The sequence below is a fragment of the Ambystoma mexicanum genome, chromosome 13 (genome assembly GCF_040938575.1).
Source record: "Ambystoma mexicanum isolate Mex_15411 chromosome 13, UKY_AmexF1_1, whole genome shotgun sequence".
Classification (NCBI taxonomy): Eukaryota; Metazoa; Chordata; class Amphibia; order Caudata; family Ambystomatidae; genus Ambystoma; species Ambystoma mexicanum.
This window is the reverse complement of record NC_090938.1, coordinates 228,273,814-228,299,583: the sequence shown is the minus strand read 5'-3', so window position 1 is coordinate 228,299,583 and position 25,770 is coordinate 228,273,814. Positions and strand designations below refer to the sequence as shown.

The window sequence follows — 25,770 nt, the reverse complement described above, 5'->3', positions numbered from 1 at the left end:
AGCAGACTAGAGGCAGAGATGAGCTAAAATCAACATGGAGTGGAATGTTATCTTGCAGCGGACTAGAGGCTGAGATGAACTCAAATCAACATGGAGTGGAATGTTATCTTGCAGCAGACTAGTGGCAGAGATGAACTAAAATCAACATGGACTGGAATGTTATCTTGCAGCGACTAGAGGCAGAGATGAGCTAAAATCAATGGAGCGGAATGTTATCTTGCAGCGACTAGAGGCAGAGATGAGCTAAAATCAATGGAGCGGAATGTTATCTTGCAGCGACTAGAGGCAGAGATGAGCTAAAATCAATGGAGCGGAATGTTATCTTGCAACAGACTAGTGGCAGAGATGAACTAAAATCAACATGGAGTGGAATGTTACCTTGCAGTGGACTAGAGGCAGAGATGAGCTAAAATCAACATGGGGTGGAATGTTATGTTGTAGTGGACTAGAGGCAGAGATGAGCTCAAATCAACATGGAGTGGAATGTTATCTTGCAGCGGACTAGAGGCAGAGATGAGCTCAAATCAATGGAGTTGAATGCTATCTTGCAGTGGACTAGAGGCAGAGATGAGCTAAAATCAATGGAGTGAAATGTTATCTTGCAGCAGACTGGAGGCAGAGATGAGCTCAAATCAATGGAGCGGAATGTTATCTTGCAGCAGACTAGAGGCAGAGATGAGCTAAAATCAACATGGAGTGGAATGTTATCTTGCAGCAACTAGAGGCAGAGATGAGCTAAAATCAATGGAGTGGAATGTTATCTTGCAGCAACTAGAGGCAGAGATGAGCTAAAATCAATGGAGTGGAATGTTATCTTGCAGCAGACTAGAGGCACAGATGAGCTAAAGTCAATGGAGCGGAATGTTATCTTGCAGCAGACTAGAGGCATAGATGAGCTAAAATCAACATGGAGTGGAATGTTACCTTGCAGCGGACTAGAGGCACAGATGAGCTAAAGTCAATGGAGTGGAATGTTATTTTGCAGTGGACTAGAGGCAAAGCTGAGCTAAAATCAATGGAGTGGAATGTTATCTTGCAGTGGACTAGAGGCAGGGATGAGCTCAAATCAATGGAGTGGAATGTTATCTTGCAGCGGACTAGAGGCAGAGAAGAGCTAAAATCAATGGAGTGGAATGTCATCTTGCAGCGGACTAGGGGCAGGGATGAGCTAAAAATCAATGGATTGGAATGTTATCTTGCAGCGGTCTTGGAGGCAGAGAAGAGCTAAAATCAATGGAGTGGAATGTTATCTTGCAGCGGACTAGAGGCAGAGAAGAGCTAAAATCAATGGAGTGGAATGTCATCTTGCAGCGGACTAGAGGCACAGATGAGCTAAAGTCAATGGAGTGGAATGTTATTTTGCAGTGGACTAGAGGCAAAGCTGAGCTAAAATCAATGGAGTGGAATGTTATCTTGCAGTGGACTAGAGGCAGGGATGAGCTCAAATCAATGGAGTGGAATGTTATCTTGCAGCGGACTAGAGGCAGAGAAGAGCTAAAATCAATGGAGTGGAATGTCATCTTGCAGCGGACTAGGGGCAGGGATGAGCTAAAAATCAATGGATTGGAATGTTATCTTGCAGCGGTCTTGGAGGCAGAGAAGAGCTAAAATCAATGGAGTGGAATGTTATCTTGCAGCAGACTAGAGGCAGAGATGAGCTAAAATCAACATGGAGTGGAATGTTATCTGGCAGTGGACTAGAGGCAGAGATGAGCTCAAATCAACATGGAGTGGAATGCTATCTTGCAGCAGACTAGTGGCAGAGATGAGCTAAAATCAACATGGAGTGGAATGTTACCTTGCAGTGGACTAGAGGCAGAGATGAGCTCTAATCAACATGGAGTGGAATGCTATCTTGCAGCGACTAGAGGCAGAGATGAGCTAAAATCAATGGAGCGGAATGTTATCTTGCAGCAGACTAGAGGCAGAGATGAGCTAAAATCAACATGGAGTGGAATGTTATCTTGCAGTGGACTAGAGGCAGAGGCAGAGATGAGCTCAAATCAACATGGAGTGGAATGTTATCTTGCAGTGGACTACAGGCAAAGATTAGCTAAAACCAATGGAGTGGAATGTTATCTTGCAGTGGACTAGAGGCAGAGAGGAGCTAAAATCAACATGGAGTGGAATGTTATCTTGCAGCAGACTAGAGGCACAGATGAGCTAATGTCAATGGAGCGGAATGTTATCTTGCAGCAGACTAGAGGCATAGATCAGCTAAAATCAACATGGAGTGGAATGTTACCGTGCAGCGGACTTCAGGCACAGATGAGCTAAAGTCAATGGAGTGGAATGTTATTTTGCAGTGGACTAGAGGCAAAGCTGAGCTAAAATCAATGGAGTGGAATGTTATCTTGCAGTGGACTAGAGGCAGAGAAGAGCTAAAATCAATGGAGTGGAATGTCATCTTGCAGCGGACTAGGGGCAGGGATGAGCTAAAAATCAATGGATTGGAATGTTATCTTGCAGCGGTCTTGGAGGCAGAGAAGAGCTAAAATCAATGGAGTGGAATGTTATCTTGCAGCGGACTAGAGGCAGAGAAGAGCTAAAGTCAATGGAGTGGAATGTTATCTTGCAGCGGACTAGAGGCAGAGAAGAGCTAAAATCAATGGAGTGGAATGTTATCTTGCAGCGTACTAGAGGCAGAGATGAGCTAAAATCAATGGAGTGGAATGTTATCTTGCAGCGTAGTAGAGGCAGAGATGAGCTAAAATCAATGGAGTGGAATGTTATCTTGCAGTGGACTAGAGGCAGGGATGAGCTCAAATCAATGGAGTGGAATGTTATCTTGCAGCGGACTAGAGGCAGAGAAGAGCTAAAATCAATGGAGTGGAATGTCATCTTGCAGCGGACTAGGGGCAGGGATGAGCTAAAATCAATGGATTGGAATGTTATCTTGCAGCGGTCTTGGAGGCAGAGAAGAGCTCAAATCAATGGAGTGGAATGTTATCTTGCAGCGGACTAGAGGCAGAGAAGAGCTAAAATCAATGGAGTGGAATGTTATCTTGCAGCGGACTAGAGGCAGAGAAGAGCTAAAATCAATGGAGTGGAATGTTATCTTGCAGCGTACTAGAGGCAGAGATGAGGTAAAATCAATGGAGTGGAATGTTATCTTGCAGCGGACTAGAGGCAGAGAATAGGCAGAGGGGGTTTAGAGATGTGCTAGAGGAAGAGAATGGGAAGCAGGTCAATGGAGCAGCACAAGGGAAAGAGAGAGAAGGGCAGAGAGGCTTCAAAGGAACTGGAGGAAAGTTTGGATGTCACAATCGGTTGCTAAATCCACATCCATAATGGGCAGAGTGGCTCCCCGTTTTGCCAGCATGCATGTCTGGGCTGAATGTGAATGGGCGTCAGATCCACTGCCAGGAACTGGAGAGCACGCTATCCACTCCCACTTATGCGAGGCCAAGCCGTGGAGGAGAAACGGAGACGCTTCTGTCTCGCTCGACTGCCCAAGGCGGAGCGATAAGAACCTGTTACACTGCACATCATTACAGAGGGAGACTGTTCACCCCCGGGGAGCGTCTCGGGCCTGCATCTGGGCACAGGCAGCTGAAACCCAATACTAATTGAAAGTTAGCCCTACAATTAAAAGCAAAGGATCAGACGGAATTTCACACCCAATGAGGGCTAAGGTTTTTCCCTAAGCCATGGGCAGACTCAAGCCTTTTCCAGAGTTGTGCCAGGCGTAAACAGGGCATAACAATGTCGTCGAAACTATCTCCGTGCGATACAATGTTGAGTGGCGGCGTTCATTTTAGTATTACATATCTCTGGGGAAAAACACCCTGCTCCTCACTCCCCCATAGTCTAATTTTTAATGTTGTTTCCTCACAACCTATTTAAATGAAATAGCGGTTAATGGGCATTAAATTCATTAAGCATAAACACCCATGTGTTGCACGCTTATGGGTTGCAATCATATGTGCCCCCAGTCGCAGGGTGATGGAAATGGGTGTTCTATCTCAGGGCCTCCACCACTGACACAAGGACTCTGCACAAGAGGCAATGAGCTGGTGGTTCATCACCAAATCTACAGCCCGTTTCCTACTCTCCCTTGGGGAAGGGTCCTTTTCCTACTCTCCCTTGGGGAAGGGCACGCTTACGCTACATCGCCCTCTCCTAATCATAAATTTGGCGAGGAACTGGTCCTTCAATTTGATTTCTTTTTACTTTTGGCCTAAGTGCTGCATAAGCACACTGAGGAGAAAGTGCCGCTTTCAGGGCAGTCAATTCCCCAAAATGCCAGGCCTAGTACACCTCATGACGTCACCGCCCTTGACCCTGGTGCCAGGATGTCTATGGACCTTCTGGTGACACACTTAGAAGTGGCATTGTGGATGTAAGAACAACTTAAATAAGCGTGTGCGTGGTACAATATTTGAACTAGAGGAGTGCCTTGCATGCCCTAAGCGGATTCCTGAAATCACGGGGGTGGATCCTTCAGGAATGGCACGCGCACTGCCTTCCTTATGCTTGCATAGATGCTGTTCCTGCCATCTCATGGTAGTTTTAGCCTTAAATGGCTAATCATCATTGCATGCTGTATGCAGCCCCATACTCCCAGGAGCTGCCATAACATGCCAAGCATAAGCTTCTTTATGCTGATACTGCCATCTTATGCCTGTCATATGATATGATATGACAGGTTATTTATAACACGCTTAATACCCAGAGGCCTCTAAGCGTGGACCCAGGGATCGAAACTGTGGTCTTCCTTCCAAGGCGAGCACGTTGCCCCTGAGCTATCCTCCCGAGACATAGCATCACATATCAGATATGCCACGTTGAAGCCACAGCCAGACGTGTCTAGGTGCTAACATCATATGCCAAGTGCTATCCCCAATCCCTCCGAAAATATATCTAAAGCCACTTAAAGTCTTATATGTCTGGTACCGGCCTCGTATGCAAGGTGCCGTCTCACGTGTGCAAGTGCTGCCATGATATGCCAAGTATATCCGCTCAGATTTTCAGAAATGCCCTGTAATGCCAGTTAATGCAGAGTCATATGTGTGGTGTGGTGCAGTCTGACATGTCTGGATGCAGCCATTTCTATGCCAAATACAGCCTTATATGCCCCAGCGATGCCAACTAATGCCAGTCATTAATTAATATGTATGGTCATCTCTCTGGTACAGATTCACATGGGCATGCGGGTGCCACCATCATATACCAAGCGCAGTACATCATGAATCAGAAATGCCATTTAATCAGAGGCAATGTCTAGCATGGTCACCATATGCGAGGCTTAGCCTCGTATGTCCAGTTGCAGAGATCACATGCTAAGTTCAACCTCAACAGCCCCTGGAACGCTTTGCGATTCCTGATAATGCGTCATACCATCAGCCTTTATAAAGGTGTGTCATGTTGGTTCATTTTTATTTTTATTTTTTTATTTATTTAGTATTTATATTGCGCCGGTAGCTCGCAAGCCTCGGGGCGCAGATACAAGGACACAGTAGACAGACAGACAGCGACTAGACATGAGGACGGGACGACCATGTAAGTTTACTCTGAACTAGGCATCCTGCTTATATTATCTGTGACAATATTTCTTTTATTAACCACTTTATTGAATGTATTAAACTCAAAAACCTCTCCGGGTTTGGAACTTGTGGTGCACGCTGGTCCCATGCCCGAGGTGACCTCTTACCTCCTTGAGCTAAAGGTACGGTCACCAGAAATAAAATGCAGCCTGACTAGGCTGACGTGTCCAATTGCTAGCATAATAGGTCAGGCTAACATTTTACCAGCGTAGCGCAAGCTGGCTAGTGACGTTGCTAATATGAGAATGTGCCGAGCATGCGCACTCCAGGTCGCAGCTGATTCCGTGCAGTGTTTGTTGCTGGCCCTTGGGATCAGCTTTTATTAGAAATGGAGTGACTCAGCCGTGATATGTCACAATGAAAAAAAAAAACACTGAAGATTCCTCACATAGAAAAGCAGCAGCAATGGATGAAATGAGGCCCCCGAGAACGCGCAACCTGCGTCACATCAGATAAGGAGTGCAGTCCGGGTCAAGCACAGAGAGACGAGGCGTCCGATCGATCGCTTCACCCCGGAAGTCTGCAAGCCCTTCAGTGAGCTTTCATTTCGGAGTGTTACCACGTGAACCACCCTTCTGTCACTCATATAGTCTGGGGTTAGGGTGGCAAGTGAAATGCCAAGGCTGCAAAAGTGAAATCCTTGGGTAGTGGCACCGACCCTTTGCTGCCCCTAAATGACACCCATGTCCTCTTTTAATGTTATCTTCCACCACAACTTAAAACACTTCTGGGCCGGACGCTGCGAGCTCTATTAGTTGCTTGTGCCTAGAAACACTTGTGTACAGGTGCGTTATAAATGACTTAAGCCATATCATATCAAGGCTCGTAAGTAGGCAGTTCTGCACAGTCCTCAGATGCTGTGAGTGGGCCACCTGAGGGGGGGCATGACCTCAATGCAACCCCACAGATGGCACGCATGCCAGGGCACCAATGACAGAGCAAGGGGAGTTAGCCTACATCAGGAAGGAGCCTTTGTCGTTGTCGGTAAGGTCCGGCCAATGCCATGGTACGGCCTGGTGCCCGCTTCTCCCACCACCTACAACACTCAGCTGTGCACTGCGGTCAAGTTGCTCCTATCCTTTCCTTCAGACATCCAACACAGCAGCCAATCAGAACCCCTGTTCCAAATCACACGAACGTAATGCCATTATTATCATGGCTACCCTCCCCGGCCACTGACGCATCTAACCACAATCCCCTAGTTCTATCGTTCATTTCCATGGGACCTGCAGAGCCTTCTCCCTTTTGATATCAGGTTTCCGTCCATTTAATTCCACTGAAACCGCCCTCATCTCTCCTTATCTGCCAGGCACGCTAAACTCTTTAGTCATTCTTCTCGATATCTCAGTGGCCCTGATAATGCTGCCAGAAGCTCCTCCTTCATTTTCAAGCTGCAGAGTGAAATGATTAGTAGAGAGAAAGCCAGAAGAAAAAAAGGAGCATTTTAAAGTGTATTGGCTGAAGGAACAGTGAGCATGCATGGGGGCCTGGAATGACTGTCTTATCTGAAACAGCATAGACACTCCCGGAAGCAGGGGTCACATAAGGAATTGACAGAAGTGCACATTTCTAGCTGAAAATTAAATTTAAAAAACACTTTTCACATGTAACTCTTAAATTAGGCCCAGTCAGTCTTAAAGTGGATCCCTGTAGGTTCCTAGAATGACCAGTGTCATTTGAAAAGGCATATCGACAAGAAGGTTTTAAAAACACATACTTGAATTCTTCCATTCTATGTGAGGAGAATGCAGTAATGTGTTCGCCTCACAAAGAGTCTAAAAACGTGTGTTACGGTCTCTATGTAGTTTCAGGACACCGACAAGTTCAGTAATTTCAATGTAGCTCCTAGAGTTTCAATTATGGATACATGTGTTGCAGATAGTTGAATTTAGAAACAAAACAAACAAAAAGAATCCTATCCTTTTCACGTGTGACTAAATTAGGCCCAGCCAGTCTTGAGATGAGTTCTTGTAATTTCCTAAAATGACTGGTGTTATTTAAAAGGTGTATTCAAGTGAGAGGTTTAAAATCTTAATTGGAAAACAGGTCTGTGTTTAATTTTCCTCAGAGTCTAAAAATGTGTTTTGCAGCTTCTATATAGTGTCAATATCGTTGAGTGATTTCAAAGACGCTACTAAGGTTTTCTGGTGGTGCAATGTGGCACTACCAAATAAGCTCTCAAGGTTTAACGGGTGCAGTCTCCAATGTTGCCTCAGTATGCCTCAAGCTTCACAATGCTTTCCTGGCGTGCATACAGTATGGCAAATGCAAAATAGGTTGGCCATTTCTGAACAGTGCAGTGTCCGGTGCTATCTCGTCAATTATCTCGGCACATCCAAGCGGGTCCCACCCATTCGATCTAAGATACCCACGATTTCCATTGCAGGTGTCCTGTGTCTTCACCGTTTAGTGGTCCTGAACAGTAGTGCCCAACAGCTGTTTGTGACAGATGGTACTTGAGGGTTGCCTTTTGAGGTTGTTCGTGTAATACATTGGGGGACCCTGGGTGCAAAGTTGGCCATAGTGTGTCATAAAACCTATCTCTATGTTCAGACCACTGTCACTGACTCTACTTGGGCCCCCTCGTCCTTCTGCGTGTGGCGTTCAAGAGGTCATCTTTCGAAACCATCACCGAGAGATCTCGCAATGAGTGCCTGTCCTGTGTGAAATGTCGGCCCACTGCTGTTTCGGCTTTGTTATATAGCTGAGACCTGCAAGGAGCTGCGCAAAAGGATGATCCTACATAGATACACCATCTCGAACCACACAAGAAACACCAGTGGGTTGACATTTCAAACACGATGGGCACACACTGCATGAGCTATCAGTGATACCTTTAAACACGCCTCCAATGTTAATGTTGTTAGCAAAAGTGGAGTGGGCGTTACTCCCAGGAAGCAGAACACGCTAATCTGCCGGTTTTAATGAAATACAGCCTTTATGGCCATTGCCTAGTTTCTTTCATATGAAAGAGTGACACAGGTGATAATAGATTTATAGATCACGCCATTGGGCCCTACCGGCCATTATGGGCCTGTAAACTTCGTTGAACGCTAGGGTGACCAGACGTCTGGGTTTTGCCAGGACAGTCCAGGGAAATCACTCGACGTCCGGAGGTCCTAGGAGTTTTTTTCTTTTATAAACCCCATCCGGGGTTTTGGATATGGTCCCTTTTTTCTGCTGGGACCTGATTTCAAAATCCCAAAATCGGGTCCCGGCGCAAATCTTTTTGCGCCAATGGGGGCGTGAAATGCATTTCCGCCCCCTTCCGCGCGCTCTCCTCCAATGAGAGTGTGCATGTTAGCACACCCCCTCGCCGCTGCCCCACCAGCCCCCCACAACAGGCCACCGAAATAGAAGTAGGACTAAAGTTGTATGTATTTACCTTAGTCCTACTTCTAAGTCGATGGCCCATCCGGGTTTTAAAAAAAAAAATCTCGTCACCCTATTGAACGCTGTTTCTGCGCCCGGCATTTAGCTTTGTTTTCAGGGCCCATAACGACGTGTTGGGCTCTTAGGTGGGATTTATGAGGCTTAATTTTACAACCTTAGATAAATTGATCATTGCTTAGTTATGAGTGAGAAATAGCTCAAAAGAACTTGACATTCTGCCTCGCGTTCGTATACAGCGCTTTTCGACCGTTTTCTCACGTTTCTGCGTGTTTTATAAACACGTGTCATTATTACTAAACATAAAGAGCGTGCAAGGTTCTGCACGAGGGGCTGTGGGCGTAGGCATGGTAGGGCCTGAGGGGCAAGGCTCACCCAAAATCTGTAAATGCCCACTCAGCAGCGCTGTGTGGGCATTTACAGATATTTTTGTCAGTGCAGTGGGCCAACAAACTACATTAGCATCAGGCCCCATTTGCTAGACAATCCTGGCTACGACTCTGCTGTGGAGGTTTGTCATCCCTGCGCGGAATTTGCATTCTGAAGGTCACACCTGGCCTGTCCAAGACCCTGGAAGCCCTGCCGGTTCGCACACGCCATGCACTACTTTGATTAAACAAACCATGCTGGTTGCTAAACCGTGCGCAAACAAAACGAGCAGGCAAATATATATGAATGTCAACCTGCAGACCTTTCTGCGACCTTTTTATGGAATAAAACAACATAGGCAGGATATCTGCGAATTAAGAACTTGCTATAGTCAATGCAAAGTGACTGTTTTGGTAGATCCCTCGTCCCAGCAAGATCTCGCTGTGGTTATAGCTTCCGGTCGAGAGTCAAAGCTATACTTAACGTAAGGCAACCTTTTATGCGGGAGCTGCAAACGAGTCGGGTAAAAAACATTCAGAGGAAGAAGTTGTAGAATAAAATGCATGCTAGGAAAAGATGTCCAGTAAAAAGAGTCAGATAAAAATGTCCTTTATTAGTGGGTTTTACATGAATGATGAATAACACGGTGGCCCTGATGTCAATCACCATTGGCGGACCAGATCCAGTGCAACAACGATGGGAGCGTGTGGTGCTTGGATGCGGGTGAAGTTGGAGGAAACCACCCCATAACTTGTGGAAATGATGTATGGGCTTTAAGGCATATAGTGGGTTAGAGGGGTCTGGGCTCTCCCTGCTATGTGCCGGTGTACTAGTGGTTTAAGGGGTAGTTTTAAAGAGTAAGTAACAGAATTGTGAAGGTTTAAATGTCGACCATCATGGTCAACTATAGTAGTCTGACATTGTGAGATAGCTACTTATGTCATACAATGTAGGCCGACTAAATACTAGCATGTCCACACTTAGATAGAATTGTGAACATTAGCCTGTGTCGCATCTAGATGGAATTGTGAATGTTGGCATGTCCACACTTAGATAGAATTGTGAACATTAGCCTGCGTCACATCTAGGTAGGACTTTGAATGTTAGCATGCCTGCACTTGGATAGAATTGTAAATGTTGACATGTCCACGCCTAGATAGAATTGTGAACATTAGCCTGCGTCGCATCTAGATGGAATTGTGAATGTTGGCATGTCCACACTTAGATAGAATTGTGAACATTAGCCTGCATCACATCTAGGTAGGACTTTGAATGTTAGCATGCCCACACTTGGATAGAATTGTAAATGTTGACATGTCCACGCTTAGATAGAATTGTGAACATTAGCCTGCGTCGCATCTAGATAGGATTTTAATTGAAGGATAGCATGCCCGCGCCTAGGTGAAACTTGAATGTTAGCATGCGCCACACTTAGAACATTGAACACCAGCCTGCGCCGCATCTAGATAAGATTGTGAATGTTAGCATGCCCACACGTAGATAGAATTCTGAACATTGGCCTGCGCCGCTTCCAGATAGGATGGTGAAGGCGAACAGGTGCCACGCTTAGATTAAACTGTGAATGTCAGCATGCTAAAGGTCAGGTAACCCACTAACCAATATAACCTCAAACTCTGCATACTTATCTCACTCAAAAACTCACACAACCATCTCTCACACCACAAGCCGCACGCACTTCACAACACTGCAAAAACACATAAGCCGGAGCAACAGCACACGCGGACTGATACCGATCCAATACCCACACCAAAGCTCAGCACACGGTGTATACCGAGTTGAAGCTGCCAACAGAACACCACTCCTCTTACTATCCGACTCCCTCTTCACCTTACTAACCCATCCCACCTTATCGTTTACAGATCCGCCAGAGCGCCTGGGGATCAATTCCGTTGGTGACGGTGTGCGGTACAAATACCTTTAACATTTAACATTTAAATTTCACCCTATACATTTTACAGGACTTTTTTGCATTAAAAAAGTTGCTTGGGGTGTGAGGGTGTTTGTACGTCACCTCAGTCGATGTCCATCTTGTAAGTGTGTGTGCACGGTCTGAACACTCACAAGGCATAGTAGGTTCGTCTCCCCTCCCCATTTTTTCTGATTTGTGTGTACTATTAATTCAATTATTTATCTTGTAATTCATTGTCTACCATTTCTTGTCCCCACCCTGTTGCCCTGTGGGGGCTTTGAAACAGTTTTGCTAATATTATAAGCGCCTAACAAGTGACCAATATATAAATAAATAGATAAGGAGTTTATGACACATGCTCTCCTTCATACTTAACTCACGAATACATGCACTTGAATGACTATGTTGGGCAGCAGGATCATGACTTGGAATTAGGATGATCACGTGACTGTGCATTACTAGTTTACCACTTATCCAGTTGCAGGAATTCCTTTTACAAATCACTGATATCATGTGCTAAAGTCCAATTCTTTTGTATTCAATTGAACAAGAACTACAGCCCCCAGAATGCAGCTGTTTGCTAAATCAACGCCAAGATCGCAATCGTGGTGTCCTGGCGCCATGGAATGATCTGCCCACCCTTCTTGAGATCCTGGTGACTTGTAAGCCTCAATAAAAAATCCCAAAGTGGTGTCACATGGTGTTATTGCCGGAGGGGTCCGGCCACCCGTGTAACGGGTCGGGCCTCTGAAATTTGGGACATGACACGTTACGTCTTTTCACTCTCCTTTATGTTACTCAGCTCGTTCCCCTACCCTAATCTCGTCACTTCCTTTTCCCCACCCCGTGCCCCAACTGACCCCTCCTACATAATGAGGCTAATAAGCCTCAAGTATAACCATGACACATGGGATGAATTATTGTTCTTTAGTAATGAAGCACTAACACAATTTGGTATATATTCACTCCAACTATGAAAACACACGTCATTAATTACATATCGCAAAATGGAACCACAAAAAAAAGAAAAAAATACTGTATTCACCTGAATACATATATTCACATAAAATGTGATTCATGTCAACTAGCTGAGGTTGCTGAGGTAGCTGAGGTAGCCTATTTGATACTTAGGGCCATTAGTCAAAGTCCTCAACACCTTCCATGTTGCTAGTTTCGACTTGATGACAACACCACGTCATCTGTCTTTCTCAGAACCACAATACGACACACTAAAACGTAGGAAATAATAAGCAAACCCTTACTAAAAACAAATTTGTGACGACAATAGCTGGATCGTGATCCATACAATCTTATAATTGAAAAGTAAAGACAAATCGTTTACCTCCATTCTCAAATCATGCGGTATTCTGCTGCTTGCATTTAGCTCGTAATTACTTCTGTAAATCAGGCCCATCGTGGACTGCAAATAAGGTAACAGTGTCATTATATGGCGAACCCTTTCTAATACACTGATAACCCTATTGTTATTAAAGGAGCGCATTTAATTTCAATTGAGCAACTGCCGTGCCTTCTTCCACCATGCCGCTCGGCGGAGACCTTCAAAGACTCTCCCGAGGTGGCGTGGCAGGGGGCTAATGGCAGGGCGCCCCGGACGGTCGCCCAGCCCGCCCTGCCCTAAGGCCGTCCTAGTTGCCTGCTGGATGTGTCAGTTTTGTTGGGTGTCCTGACCCACGTTTGGACTATCATGCTGCAACATTTGGTGCTGTGGGCTTAGAAAATCCAAGATGGCCAAAAAGCCCACAAGTGCGCCAGAATCCAGGAGAACCACGCAGTTTGTGCGCACACCCAAAATGGTTACCTCACTTGCCAACCACCAGTGTAAAGAAAGATCTTTGTTAACAAAATCCACTGTTATTGATGTCAAAAAGTTGCTGAAATCGTGACTCATTGGACCACTTTAAAGATTCAACCCTTTTGTGGGGTTCCACATAACCATCTTACTGTAAGGAGCCCCATCAAAACAATGTTAAGCAAGGATGTACTACCATGTAAGAACCATTCCTGTTTGGAATGCATTAATCCAAGAAAAATCCCAAAAATTGTTGCATTACCAGTACTCACCACTATCAGAAAGCCGGCGTTTTAAAACAACACCAGATTTTTTTTTGTGTAAAACTGAATGAATGAACCCAAAGCAGGCCAAAGAAAGACTTAGTGAGGGGTGGATACAATGTAAAGTTATATTCCGAAGTGACTTGAAGGTTTATAACAAGACTGGCTGAGCTGTGGATTTCAGCAGTTTAAGTAAATTTGGACTGAAAGACACTAAAAACCTAAATGTTTAAAAGAAATGAGTGACCTACTTTTGAGTGTCACATAGGTTGCAATTGTTTAAATGTCATAGTTTTAAACTTAGAATCAGCATTCTAGCTGCATATGTAAAAATGGTTAGTTTTATTTGAATGCAGAAAACTGGGTAACTAAAAGTGACATTAGCTGGGGCCTGGCTTAAGGAACTGAATTCTGCCCACCAGCTACCCCCGACAGGAGTTGAGACTTGCACAACAGCTGTGTTCCCAGGCCTAGCTGGCTTTTTTCTGCTCCCACCAAAAGGGATCTGACACTTCTCTGATTGAATTACCTGGGCTCTGCAGGAAATTGAACAAAGCCCTGTCCTGACTCAGGCAAATGTTTTATTGGTGGGAGTCGTAAATGTGGCTTCCTCCTGGAAGGAAAGGGGAGTAGCACTGCATGTGAGAGCAAGCTGGCTTGGCAGAAACTGGGAGGGGGAGAAACTGGACACAGAGGCTGAGCTTGAAGAAAGTGGAAAGACTGGTTTCTGTACCATGTGACCTGAAAAGACACACCCCTGTAGCCAGAATATGGTTTTAGAAAAAGATGAATAACTCATAGTACAGACTTGTCATAATTATTTAAATGATACCATAATTTTTGTGATTTTTCTGCCCACATTTTAAGAGGTTTTTAGAACCGGTGGCATGATCTGGGGGCAAGCTAGCAGTTAAGAGGGTATTACTAAAAATGTATGCATGTTAGAAGTCTGATACATCATCAATTAATGCCTGCATGCCTTGCACACATTTGGGTACATTTGAGTAAGAATCTGATATTGGTAACCTGACCAAAAAGTGAAATATGTTGCCATTTCTCAATGCAAGCTCTCAGGAAGAGCAGATTTGAACAGGGTATATCTCATGTGATATGATTGATGGGTGCATGTAATTTCAAACCACTGTGTAGCTATGAAATATGTCTTTTTGATCAAATATAGATTGTGTGTAAAGTTGACAGGGGTGGGTTCTCTGTATCATAAACAGAACTCATCATGATGACACTTCATTTCATTCCCCCAATCAAGGGGAAGAGGAGGAAGTGGCCAATGACAAGTGGAGAGGGGCTGGCTAGTGATGCTGCTCACACACCCACTTTCAAAACACATAAAAGCAGACAGTCAGGACAGATAGAGACATTCAATTCCATTTGCTGCGGAGCATGCTGCCGGACCATACCACATCCAGAGATCCAGACTTCAAATCTATCAATCTCCAGAGAAAGCTGTGCAGAAAGATCCAGAAGCAGTGCTGTACCCAGAGAGAGCAGAGCTGACCCAGACCACTGTTAGCAGAACCAGAGAGCTGACCCAGATCACTGTGAAGTGCCGAGACCAGACCAGAGTCCAGTCTAAAACCTGACCAGATCCGTAGCGAGGCCCCTTCTATTTCTAAATATATTGTGAGTACCTAGCAGAACTGTGCAGAACCAATCTCTTAGTTAAAATAATATGATTCAATCTATTTTAAACTAACCAGAACTGTCATTTGCAAAGCTGTCACCTGTCATTTTTAGCTGCAAGCTGTCACTTTGAGCTTTTAAAATTTCAAATCCGAAAAACAACCTTCACAAAATCGTTCATAACTCCGTAACCGTTTGTCTTAGAGACTAGCAGTAACTTTCCTCTGAAAGCTGGGAATCCTGGCTTTTCAAAGAACCTAGAACCGCATTCCTATGCCATACACTTTTGCCGCAATCGCGAAAAACGCACTCGCGAATTTGCCACGATTTGCAAATTTCTCCATGTGTGAAAACAGCAGCTTCCTTGCTTGTTGTGCTAAAAATTCGTTTGCCTCTTAAGAACCATCCCTGAATCATTGCTAGAGTGAGCCTGGACTAATATTAACTTGATACCACTCACCCTGAACCTCTAGAGGGAATTAAAAGCATTTAGCATATTTTTCACTTCATTGCCAGCACATATAAAAGCATTTTGGGCCTGTGTTTCAAACTTCTGTAGTCTAAGCTTGCTGGGGTGAACTGAATTACATTTGATTGCATTTCTGAGAACTGTGTGCTTTCCTTCCATTTCCTTGCATTGCATAAAAGGGGGGAGGGGATTGCCAGAGAAAAGTGATTACATTGTTTTGTTGAAATCATATTGAGTATTTTCTGTATTGCATTTTCATTCAACATTACATCCATCTGAACTTATATAAAGCATTCTCTACCACCTTATTCATCTGTTCCTATTCACAAGTGTGCTAGTGCCGGACTATCCATTATTGATTACTGCTCAGATTAAGTGTGATATTCAATTATTAATTTATTATAAAGTGTGATATATATATCTATTGTTTAAATTATCAAATAAACCTTTTAAACTTGCAAAACAGAACTACTTCTTGGCTCCGCGGGGTCAGGGGGATTCCAAGACAGGGGTGTTATATAGGGGTAGTCATCCAGAACGCATGAACTGGACATAAGGATCTATCAATAAGGGTTTTCATTCAGTATTCTAAACTAGGCATTGACTTAGCTGTAGTGTTGAATTGATTCCTCTTACAAATTGGGGGCTCGTCCGGGATTCCGGATTAGATCTATCACTTATGCAGATTAATACAGCGTGCCAGCTGACCAGATACACATATCCGGTCGGATCACCACTCTGTGTTACGCTGTAAAGCACTCCTCAAAGGAACGCTCTAAGGAAAAGGTCTGTTTTGCAAAAATAAAATACAAACTTCTGTAAGTCAGGAAGGAACTCAAATCTCTAGAATGACGACCTTAATAGACATGAAAATAGCCAGAGAGCACTTCTTACATAAGTTATTTGTGAGAGGTGAGTGGACTCATCAGGACCAGACGGTCTGGTTGCAAGCAATCGCACCCCAGATCACGGAAACAGGGTCAGATATATGGAGAGACCCTTACATGTGGCCCTGAGTGAACTATATATGTCCTCTAAGGCCAAGGATGAGCACAACAAGATTGCCAGGGTAGCGGCATATTTATATTTACATATGGGGGCCATGCAGGACAAATGTGCTGAAGGCCAAGATCTGGCGAGTAGGCAACTGCTGGCATTACAGAAGGCCCAATCTGATCTGGACTCTTATGAGCAGAGGCTGCAGAGGAGCCAGGAGTCAGAAAATGATAGTAGGCAGTATATCATTAAAATAAAAGAGGACATGGATATACTGCAACAGGAAAAGGCTGACCAGGATACTAGGTTTCTGGCCCTGCAGAAGGAGTACCAAGAAGGTTTGGACTCCCTACTGCAGAGCCAGAAAAAGCTGGAGCAACAGTTAGACTTCCATAGGGCATGTGCTGAGCAGGTAGTCACCCTGCAAAGCCACCTAGATAGGGAGAAGGCAGAGTGCAATAAACTGATTTTGAAAGACCTGGATACCCAGGCAGAGTTTGACCAGGAGCGCCAGAAAGCTGGTGCCTTCCAAAGGCAAAGGGACGACCTGGCGGCACAGATGCAGGCTCTTAGTCAGGAAAGGGATACCTTAGGCCAGGAAGTCTGCCACTTAAAAAGGAAAATGGAAGAAAATCACCTGGCCCTCCAGGGACTGGGTGACCTCCAAAAAGAACACCATAACTTGTTAGAGCACACCAGGAAGGTGGAGGATGCTCTGGCAAAAAAGGAGCAGGCCAATAGGGACACAGCTCAGGAGGTAACCCTCCTGTAGCAAAGACTGGCCCAGTGCTCCAGGACCAATCAGGAAACACAGAGAGAGAATGAGGCTCTCTGCCAGCACAATGATAGGCTCCAACAACAGGTAGCGATGCAGGAGAGACTGATAGAGTCTAGTAAGGCCTTAACTGAGGAACTGAAGGCGCAGGCTCTTGCATTGCAACAGGGAGCAGGGGCGGATAGAGACCAGGTTCGCTGGGAAAGGGAAACTCCTGAGCATAACCTCAGGAGCCCTAGTACCAGAGGCCTTTATCTCTCTCAGTCCCTGGACTCTGCCACCCCCATGTCCCCTGGCGCACATGAGCACAGGGCCACAGGGATGGCAGATTACTATCCAGCCAGAAGCATGGGGCTCATAGGCCAGTACCACCCAGGAATGGAGGGGCGGGCATCCGGTATGGGCACCCAAGTACAGTGCAATTTAATGGGGAACCCCAGGAGAGTAGGCCCATTAAGGGCATCCTGAAAACCTCTGCCCAGTTAGGTCAGTGGGGCGGGTACCCATCAAATCCTGGCAGCAAGGAGGGATCTGAAGACTCCTCTGAGCGGTACAGGACACAGGAGACCAGGTCCCCACATTCTGCCAGCCATTCCCAGGCTCGCAGAATCCGGGAAAACCTGGAAGAACAGACGGGAACCTCTGGGAGCAGTGCCGCTGAGTCAGAAGATGAATGGACCAGGGTTACCCGGACCAAAAGGGCCAATAAGACAAAAAGGGCCTTGCTTAAGGACCCCTTAAAGCAGATTAAGGCAATCAGGAGTGTCATCACGCCTTATCATAAGAACGCCAAGTATTCTGTTTGGAAGCACTTAGAGTTGTTTGAGCAAATGATGGAGACTTTCCATTTGAAGGACAGCCAAAGCTGTATTCAATATGTAAAGTGGACCTTCTCCCCGGAATACTCCAGTTTCTTTGCGGGGCTGGAGGACCAAAATCATTTAAGATGGTCCACCTATAAGGCGGCCATCTTGAAACATTTTTCTACTCATAGAAATCCTCAAGAGGGTCGCAAGGCAGCCTACAATTTACAATGTGGGGAGGATCAGGCCCCACAAGAGTTTGTGCAGGAGTTAAAGTGTGCTTTTCCACAGACCACAAGAAGGGTGCGCACGGATAGCAGAGAATGTATTAATACGTTTTTCCATGCCTTGCCCAAATACATAATGACCCAGCTCGTGAGGGATTTTCACGAGAAAAGATCTTTAGACTGGGTCATTGAACAGGCGACCCGGATCTATGAGGTGCAGAAGCCAATAGAAAATAAAAATAATGTGCCCAAAAACCCCAAAGCCAACAACACCCCTGCTGCTGCCAAGGTGGCAGAGGTAAAAGTCCCCCCCCTTTTAGAGTTGGAGATGGGGGGGCCTAAAAACCTACCTGCACCTAATAATGCTAGGCCCAGAAGGTCCTCGGGCCAGTCACCGACAGGGAGCCACAAATGGGGTCCCTCGCTCTCCTGATTATGTAAGCCCCTGTTACAAGGGAAACAGACCCATCCTGGGTTATGTGTGGACTCCTCCAGCCCAAGGGGGGGGATCCAGCCAAGCACCTAACCCAGAGAACTTCCCTCCCAACTTCTCACAGGAGGGCAGAAACTCACCAAGCCCTGGGCAGAACTTCTTCCCCAGGAATCCACCCAACTTCCAGCCCCAAAATCATCCATTCTTCTTTCCCCAATTCCCTGAGCCCAGACAACCTAATCCGGGAGAGGGGAGGCCAAGGGTGGAGGGGTACCAAAATCTTCCCAACCAGGGGTACTACCAGAGAAGGGATAGCTACCCTTCCCGGGATCAGCCCAGGGGAGAAAATAGGGCTCCGTATCAGCCTGAGCGGGTTTCCCAGTTAGAGCGCCAGGTTCAAAACATGGCGCGGGATCTGGGTCACATACTGAGGGCTCAGCAGAACCCTCAGATCGGCATGCTGACGCAGAACGCACCCAACTCTGGACCTGGTGCTCCAGAGCAATGACGGGGGCAGCACCCCGATAACACACCGGTTCCCAGGGAGGAGGCACAAAGGGAAGGGGGGTGTAAAGCCTTGGAGGAAGCTTCCTTCCTCACTTGTAAACAGCCCCTGGAAACCCAGGAACCGGAAACAAAATCTCTTGCCCCTGAAAGTCTGCCTCCGAAGGAGCAGAGGGGGGGTAGGAGAAACAAAAGACCCAAACAGACTCAGTTTGAGGAGGAGGTACAGATCTTCCAATTTGAGGGAGAGGGATCCTCAGAGGATCCTGGGAAAAGGATCTTCTCCTTCAGAGAGGGGGGAACTCCCCCCAAAGAAAAATGGGTCCCTAGGGATGCAAATCCAGACTGGGGAGATGTGGAGACTGAGCTCCCGCCGCCCACCATCTCATCCCAGAACCAACAGCAAGAAAACCCCTGGTTCAAACCCATCCTGATGACTGCCTCCAAAAAGGGGGGGCGGCCCAGAACCGGAGCCAGGGGAACCCACAATGGCTCTGATCTCCAGTTGCCAACTTTTTCTTTCAGATTCCCAAGGCTCTCCACAGAATTCTGCCCAAATCTCTTCGCTAGCGATGTCCAAAACCAGAAAGTTAGCCCACCAGTTGTCCAAAAATGTGCATTATCTGTGCCCCCTTGAGGAGAAGGAGGGAAGATACTATGCCCCGGTACAAGTACAGGGGCAGGGTACAATTTTGGCACTGGTGGACACTGGATCTCAAGCTACCCTTCTGTCCAGAAGGGCCTTTGATGAACTGAATGCAGGAAGGGGAGAGAATTACCAAATTCCTCTCACCTCTCTTCCTGGACAACTGCAGAACTTTGACGGGAAGGAAATTCCCGTTGAGGTGACTGCAGACTTGGACATTAAGATCGGGCGACACAAGGTGAAACACCCGGTCATAGTAGTGACTCCAGAGGGCACCCCTTGTTTACTGGGGAATGACCTCCTGAAGAGGTTGTCACCCTTAATAGATTGCGTAAACAAGGTCCTCTGGACCCAGACTAGCCGACCAATAAAATTAAAACAGAGTGTCAACCATGTTAGTTTAAATGGCACCTGCCACATGGTTGAACAAAAATCTGACGAAGTAGAATTTCACTTCCAGAACAACCAAATTCCAGACGTGACAGTAATAGCAGTAGGACAACAGACTGGTGATGGGGGGTCCTCTCTATTTCTGAAAATCAACCTTCCTTCCAGTTTAAGGTGGTATTCCACACTGGAAGGAAACACCCTGAAATTCTTTACTAATCCACAATCAGAAACTCCCACTCCTATAGTCCAGAAAGATGTGAAATCAGCTCAGAGCCTGGCTGATATTCAGCAAATTGGAGAGCAGTTGTTCATCCCTGTTCAGTTAAATGATGGGAAGGACTCTGTTCTCACTCGAGTGTGCGTGAACAATGGTAAGAGCTTCATCAGCGAAGCCATGTTTCGCCAACTCCCAATTCAACGATTGTGAGAAGGCACTCCTGGCAGCGGTGTGGGCATTGAAGAATTACCGCCCGTTTATCCAGGGGGAACACATCATAGTGGAGACTCCACACCAGCCTCTGCAATATCTCCAAAGTGACAGAATCCGGGCCGGAAATGTGAGTAATTCCCGAATTACTTCCTGGATTCTATCAATGCAAGGCTTTCCTGTGGAGGTCAGATATGGCCAAAACAAGAAGAGTCCCCTCGCGCAACGTCTGGCTGACTTGCATGATTGTGCCAGAGAAAACTGTCTCGAGGACGAAAGTCTAAAAATAAGGGACAACATGGAGGCATACCTTAAGTCCCCCCACAAAGTCTTTGAAGAAGACAAGTGTGAGGGAATGCCCACTGTGTATGTGGATGGATGCTCTTACCATGTTGACAACGACGGGGAGAAAGAACTGGTGGCCGGCGTAGGGAATGCATGGGTGAATGAGTCCCCAGAACCCTCCGCTGGACACAAAATTGGTCCCCGAAGTAGTCAGGTGGCAGAATTGATGGCTGTGCATCAGGCCATCCTCACTGCTGTCCAGCATCAACTCCACGAACTGGTCATAATCACAGATTCGGATTATGTACGGAACGGGTTCGTGGAGCACCTGGTTAATTGGAAAACCAGAGGCATGTTATGTGCTAACAACAAACCCTTGAAACATGGGAAGTTGATCCAAAACATTGATGATCTGGTCACCTCGAACGAGATGACCATCTATTGGAAAAAGATCAAGGGTCATTCCAAAGTAGAGGGACCAGACAAAACTGGAAATGACTTAGCTGATCAGCTGGCCAAAACCGGGGCAAGCCAAGGGGATCTAATTGAGATTGAGTCCCTGTTGGGGGAAATCCAGGTCACTGCTAAGACTAGCTCCCAGACAAATGCTCACAATGATCTTTCAATTGCACAATGGAGTAAGGAGACCCCTGATGCTGATTTAATTACAGCTCAGAAAGGGGATCCAATAATTGGTAAATTTTACCAGCACCTTGAGGACCCTGAGAACTTTCCCCTGACGGATACCGATTACACTGGGAAAGAGGACCTAAGAGTGTTGATGAAATGTCCAAAAATGTTCCGAATCCAAGACGGTTTGCTGGTAAGGAAATCCAAAGCTGGCCACGATCAGTGGGTGGTTCCTACCTCATTCCGAAGCCTGATGTTAAGTCACGCCCATGATGCGGCCACCGCCGGTCATAGGGGGTTTCACACAACATTGGAAATCCTAAGAGAGGTTGCATACTGGCCACACATGGGGCAGGACCTCGACCAATACTTGAAGGGGTGTCTTGTGTGTGCACAATTTCAGCCATCATCCCTCACGCACCGTGCGCCTCTCCAAAAGAGGGGGATGACACTGCCATGGTCAGATTTACAAATCGACTTTGTAGGCCCTGTGATTCGCTCGTTACCAAGTGGGTGGAATGTCTCCCAGCCCCAAATTGCAAGGCAGATACTGCAGCTGCCCTGATGATTAACCACATCTTTTCCCGTTTCGGCCTACCTCAAAGGATTGAGTCAGACAGAGGTAGCCACTTCACCAGTGAAGTGATGACAAAGATGTGGGAGATACTGGGGGTCAAAAGGAAGTTGCATATTGCTTACCGGCCAGCTTCTTCTGGGGCAGTAGAGAGATATAACCGAACCATTGTGAGCATATTAAAGAAGTTTGTGGCAGATTCTGGGCCAAGTTGGGATATCCGATTACCTCTGGTCCTAATGGCCATCAGATTTACCCCTTCATCTGCAACCAAAATGTCACCATTTGAGTTGATGACTGGGTGCAAGATGGTGCTTCCTCAGCATTTGCTCTACAGGACCCAAGAGCAGACACTGATAAATGCCTCCACAACTCATGAGTATGTGGAGAATTTAAGGAAACACCTTCAACATGCTTTTGCTTATGCTCAGCGGAATCTAAAAAGATCACCTGATAGCATGAAGACCCACTATGACCTGAAGACTTCCAGGAAGGAATATCAGGTGGGGGACCGGGTCTATCTATACAATTTCCAAAGGAACCAGGCCAAACAGCGAAAATTTTTGCCTACATGGAAGGGACCATTTGAGATTATAGACAAAATCTCCCCTGTGGCCTACAAGATCCGCATCCCCAAAGGCGGTTTGGCAGAGGGGGAAGACAAGTGGGTCCACATAAACCAGTTGAAGTGTTGCCATCCCAGGCACACTCTGCAACAACTGGAGGAATCCTCTGGAATCCTAGAGGGTACTGTCTCAGATTAATTCAGTTCTAACTTAAAATATCCTACATATCGCCTATCAAATTCTAAGTTTCTCAATGTGGGTGTTTTCGTTTTTGAATGCAAAAAGAAATGTGCATGTCCATATGTTTCGACTATAAATTTATATGCCACCCCACTATATCAATGGTAGGGGAAAAATGTCTATGAATAGGTATTGCCGCTCTTCCTTTGTCGTCCTAGGAGAAAGAAAAACTTGAGACTGGCCAGGGAGGACGATCCGGAGACCGGGAGCAGAGACGTAAGGGGCCCAGGGTACCGCCCAATATTCCCATCAGGACCGGCGAGGAGAACCGATCGATCAGTACCGGATGGAGGAAAAGATGCTGAACTGTGCCATTTGCAGAATTGGAAGAAGATTATGCGGACAGACCAGTGCGTGGGTCAAAACCCTTGTGCACCCGACTCCCCATCGACTCAAATTCAAAGGGCAGTCACGTGGGGGGATCTGTTGGGTGTCCTGACCCACGTTTGAGCTATCATGCTGCAACATTTGGTGCTGTGGGCTTAGAAAATCCAAGATGGCCAAAAAGCCCACAAGTGCGCCAGAATCCAGGAGAACCACGCAGTTTGTGCGCACACCCAAAATGGTTACCTCACTTGCCAACCACTAGTGTAAAGAAAGATCTTTGTTAACAAAATCCACTGTTATTGATGTCAAAAAGTTGCTGAAATCGTGACTCATTGGACCACTTTAAAGATTCAACCCTTTTGTGGGGTTCCACATAACCATCTTACTGTAAGGAGCCCCATCAAAACAATGTTAAGCAAGGATTTACTACCTTGTAAGAACCATTCCTGTTTGGAATGCATTAATCCAAGAAAAATCCCAAAAATGGTTGCATTACCAGTACTCACCACTATCAGAAAGCCGGCGTTTTAAAACAACACCAGATTTTTTTTTTGTGTAAAACTGAATGAATGAACCCAAAGCAGGCCAAAGAAAGACTTACTGAGGGGTGGATACAATGTAAAGTTATATTCCGAAGTGACTTGAAGGTTTATAACAAGACTGGCTGAGCTGTGGATTTCAGCAGTTTAAGTAAATTTGGACTGAAAGACACTAAAAACCTAAATGTTTAAAAGAAATGAGTGACCTACTTTTGAGTGTCACATAGGTTGCAATTGTTTAAATGTCATAGTTTTAAACTTAGAATCAGCATTCTAGCTGCATATGTAAAAATGGTTAGTTTTATTTGAATGCAGAAAACTGGGTAACTAAAAGTGACATTAGCTGGGGCCTGGCTTAAGGAACTGAATTCTGCCCACCAGCTACCCTCGACAGGAGTTGAGACTTGCACAACAGCTGTGTTCCCAGGCCTAGCTGCCTTTTGCTGCTCCCACCAAAAGGGATCTGACACTTCTCTGATTGAATTACCTGGGCTCTGCAGGAAATTGAACAAAGCCCTGTCCTGACTCAGGCAAATGTTTTATTGGTGGGAGTCGTAAATGTGGCTTCCTCCTGGAAGGAAAGGCGAGGAGCACTGCATGTGAGAGCAATCTGGCTTGGCAGAAACTGGGAGGGGGAGAAACTGGAGACAGAGGCTGAGCTTGAAGAAAGTGGATAGACTGGTTTCGGTACCATGTGACCTGAAAAGACACACCCTGTAGCCAGAATATGGTTTTAGAAAAAGATGAATAACTCATAGTATGGACTTGTCATAATTATTTAAATGATACCATAATTCTTGCGATTTTTCTGCCCACATTTTAAGTGGTTTTTAGAACCGGTGGCATGATCTGGGGGCAAGCTAGCAGTTAAGAGGGTATTACTAACAATGTATGCATGTTACAAGTCTGATACTTCATCAATTAATGCCTGCATGCCTTGCACACATTTGGGTACATTTGAGTAAGAATCTGATATTGGTAACCTGACCAAAAAGTGAAATATGTTGCCATTTCTCAATGCAAGCTCTCAGGAAGAGCAGGTTTGAACAGGGTATATCTCATGTGATATGCATGATGGGTGCATGTAATTTCAAACCACTGTGTAGCTATGAAATATGTCTTTTTGATCAAATATAGATTGTGTGTAAAGTTGACAGGGGTGGGTTCTATGTATCATAAACAGACCTCATCATGATGACACTTCATTTCATTCCCCCAATCAAGGGGAAGAGGAGGAAGTGGCCAATGACAAGTGGAGAGGGGCTGGCTAGTGATGCTGCTCACACACCCACTTTCAAAACACATAAAAGCAGACAGTCAGGACAGATAGAGACATTCAATTCCATTTGCTGCGGCGCATGCTGCCGGACCATACCACATCCAGAGATCCAGACTTCAAGTCCATCAATCTCCAGAGAAAGCTGTGCAGAAAGATCCAGAAGCAGTGCTGTACCCAGAGAGATAGAGAGACCAGAGCTGACCCAGACCACTGTTAGCAGAACCAGGGAGCTGACCCAGATCACTGTGAAGTGCCGAGACCAGACCAGAGTCCAGTCTAAAACCTGACCAGATCCGTGGCAAGGCCCATTCTATTTCTAAATATATTGTGAGTACCTAGCAGAACTGTGCAGAACCAATCTCTTAGTATAAATAATATAATTCAATCTATTTTAATCTAACCAGAACTGTCATTTGCAAAGCTGTCACCTGTCATTTTTAGCTGCAAGCTGTCACTTTGAGCTTTTAAAATTTCAAATCCGAAAAACAACCTTCACAAAATCGTTCATAACTCCGTAACCGTTTGTTTTAGAGACTTGCAGTAACTTTCCTCTGAAAGCTGGGAATCTTGGCTTTTCGCATTCCTATTCCATACACTTTTGCCGCAATCGCGAAAAACGCACTCGCGAATTTGCCGCGATTTGCAAATTTCTCCACGTGTGAAAACAGCAGCTTCCTTGCTTTCCTTGCTAAAACTTTGTTTGCCTCTTAA

The 25,770-nt window shown here is 45.8% G+C and overlaps 1 protein-coding gene across 2 annotated transcripts in view; it reads right to left on the bottom strand.

The window, feature by feature from the left end:
* Nucleotides 1–25,770, bottom strand: part of LOC138521115 (alpha-1,3-mannosyl-glycoprotein 4-beta-N-acetylglucosaminyltransferase C-like) — a 303,408-nt gene that overhangs the window by 57,409 nt on the left and 220,229 nt on the right. The window contains exon 1 of one of the 2 annotated variants that reach the window (XM_069633685.1): nucleotides 12,578–12,650. The exons of the other annotated variant lie outside the window; for it this stretch is intronic. Within the exon in view, the coding sequence (XP_069489786.1) occupies nucleotides 12,578–12,649 (72 nt within the window). The 5' untranslated portion in view covers nucleotide 12,650. Of the gene's footprint in view, nucleotides 1–12,577; nucleotides 12,651–25,770 lie in introns of those variants that run through there. 2 annotated transcript variants of the gene reach the window in all.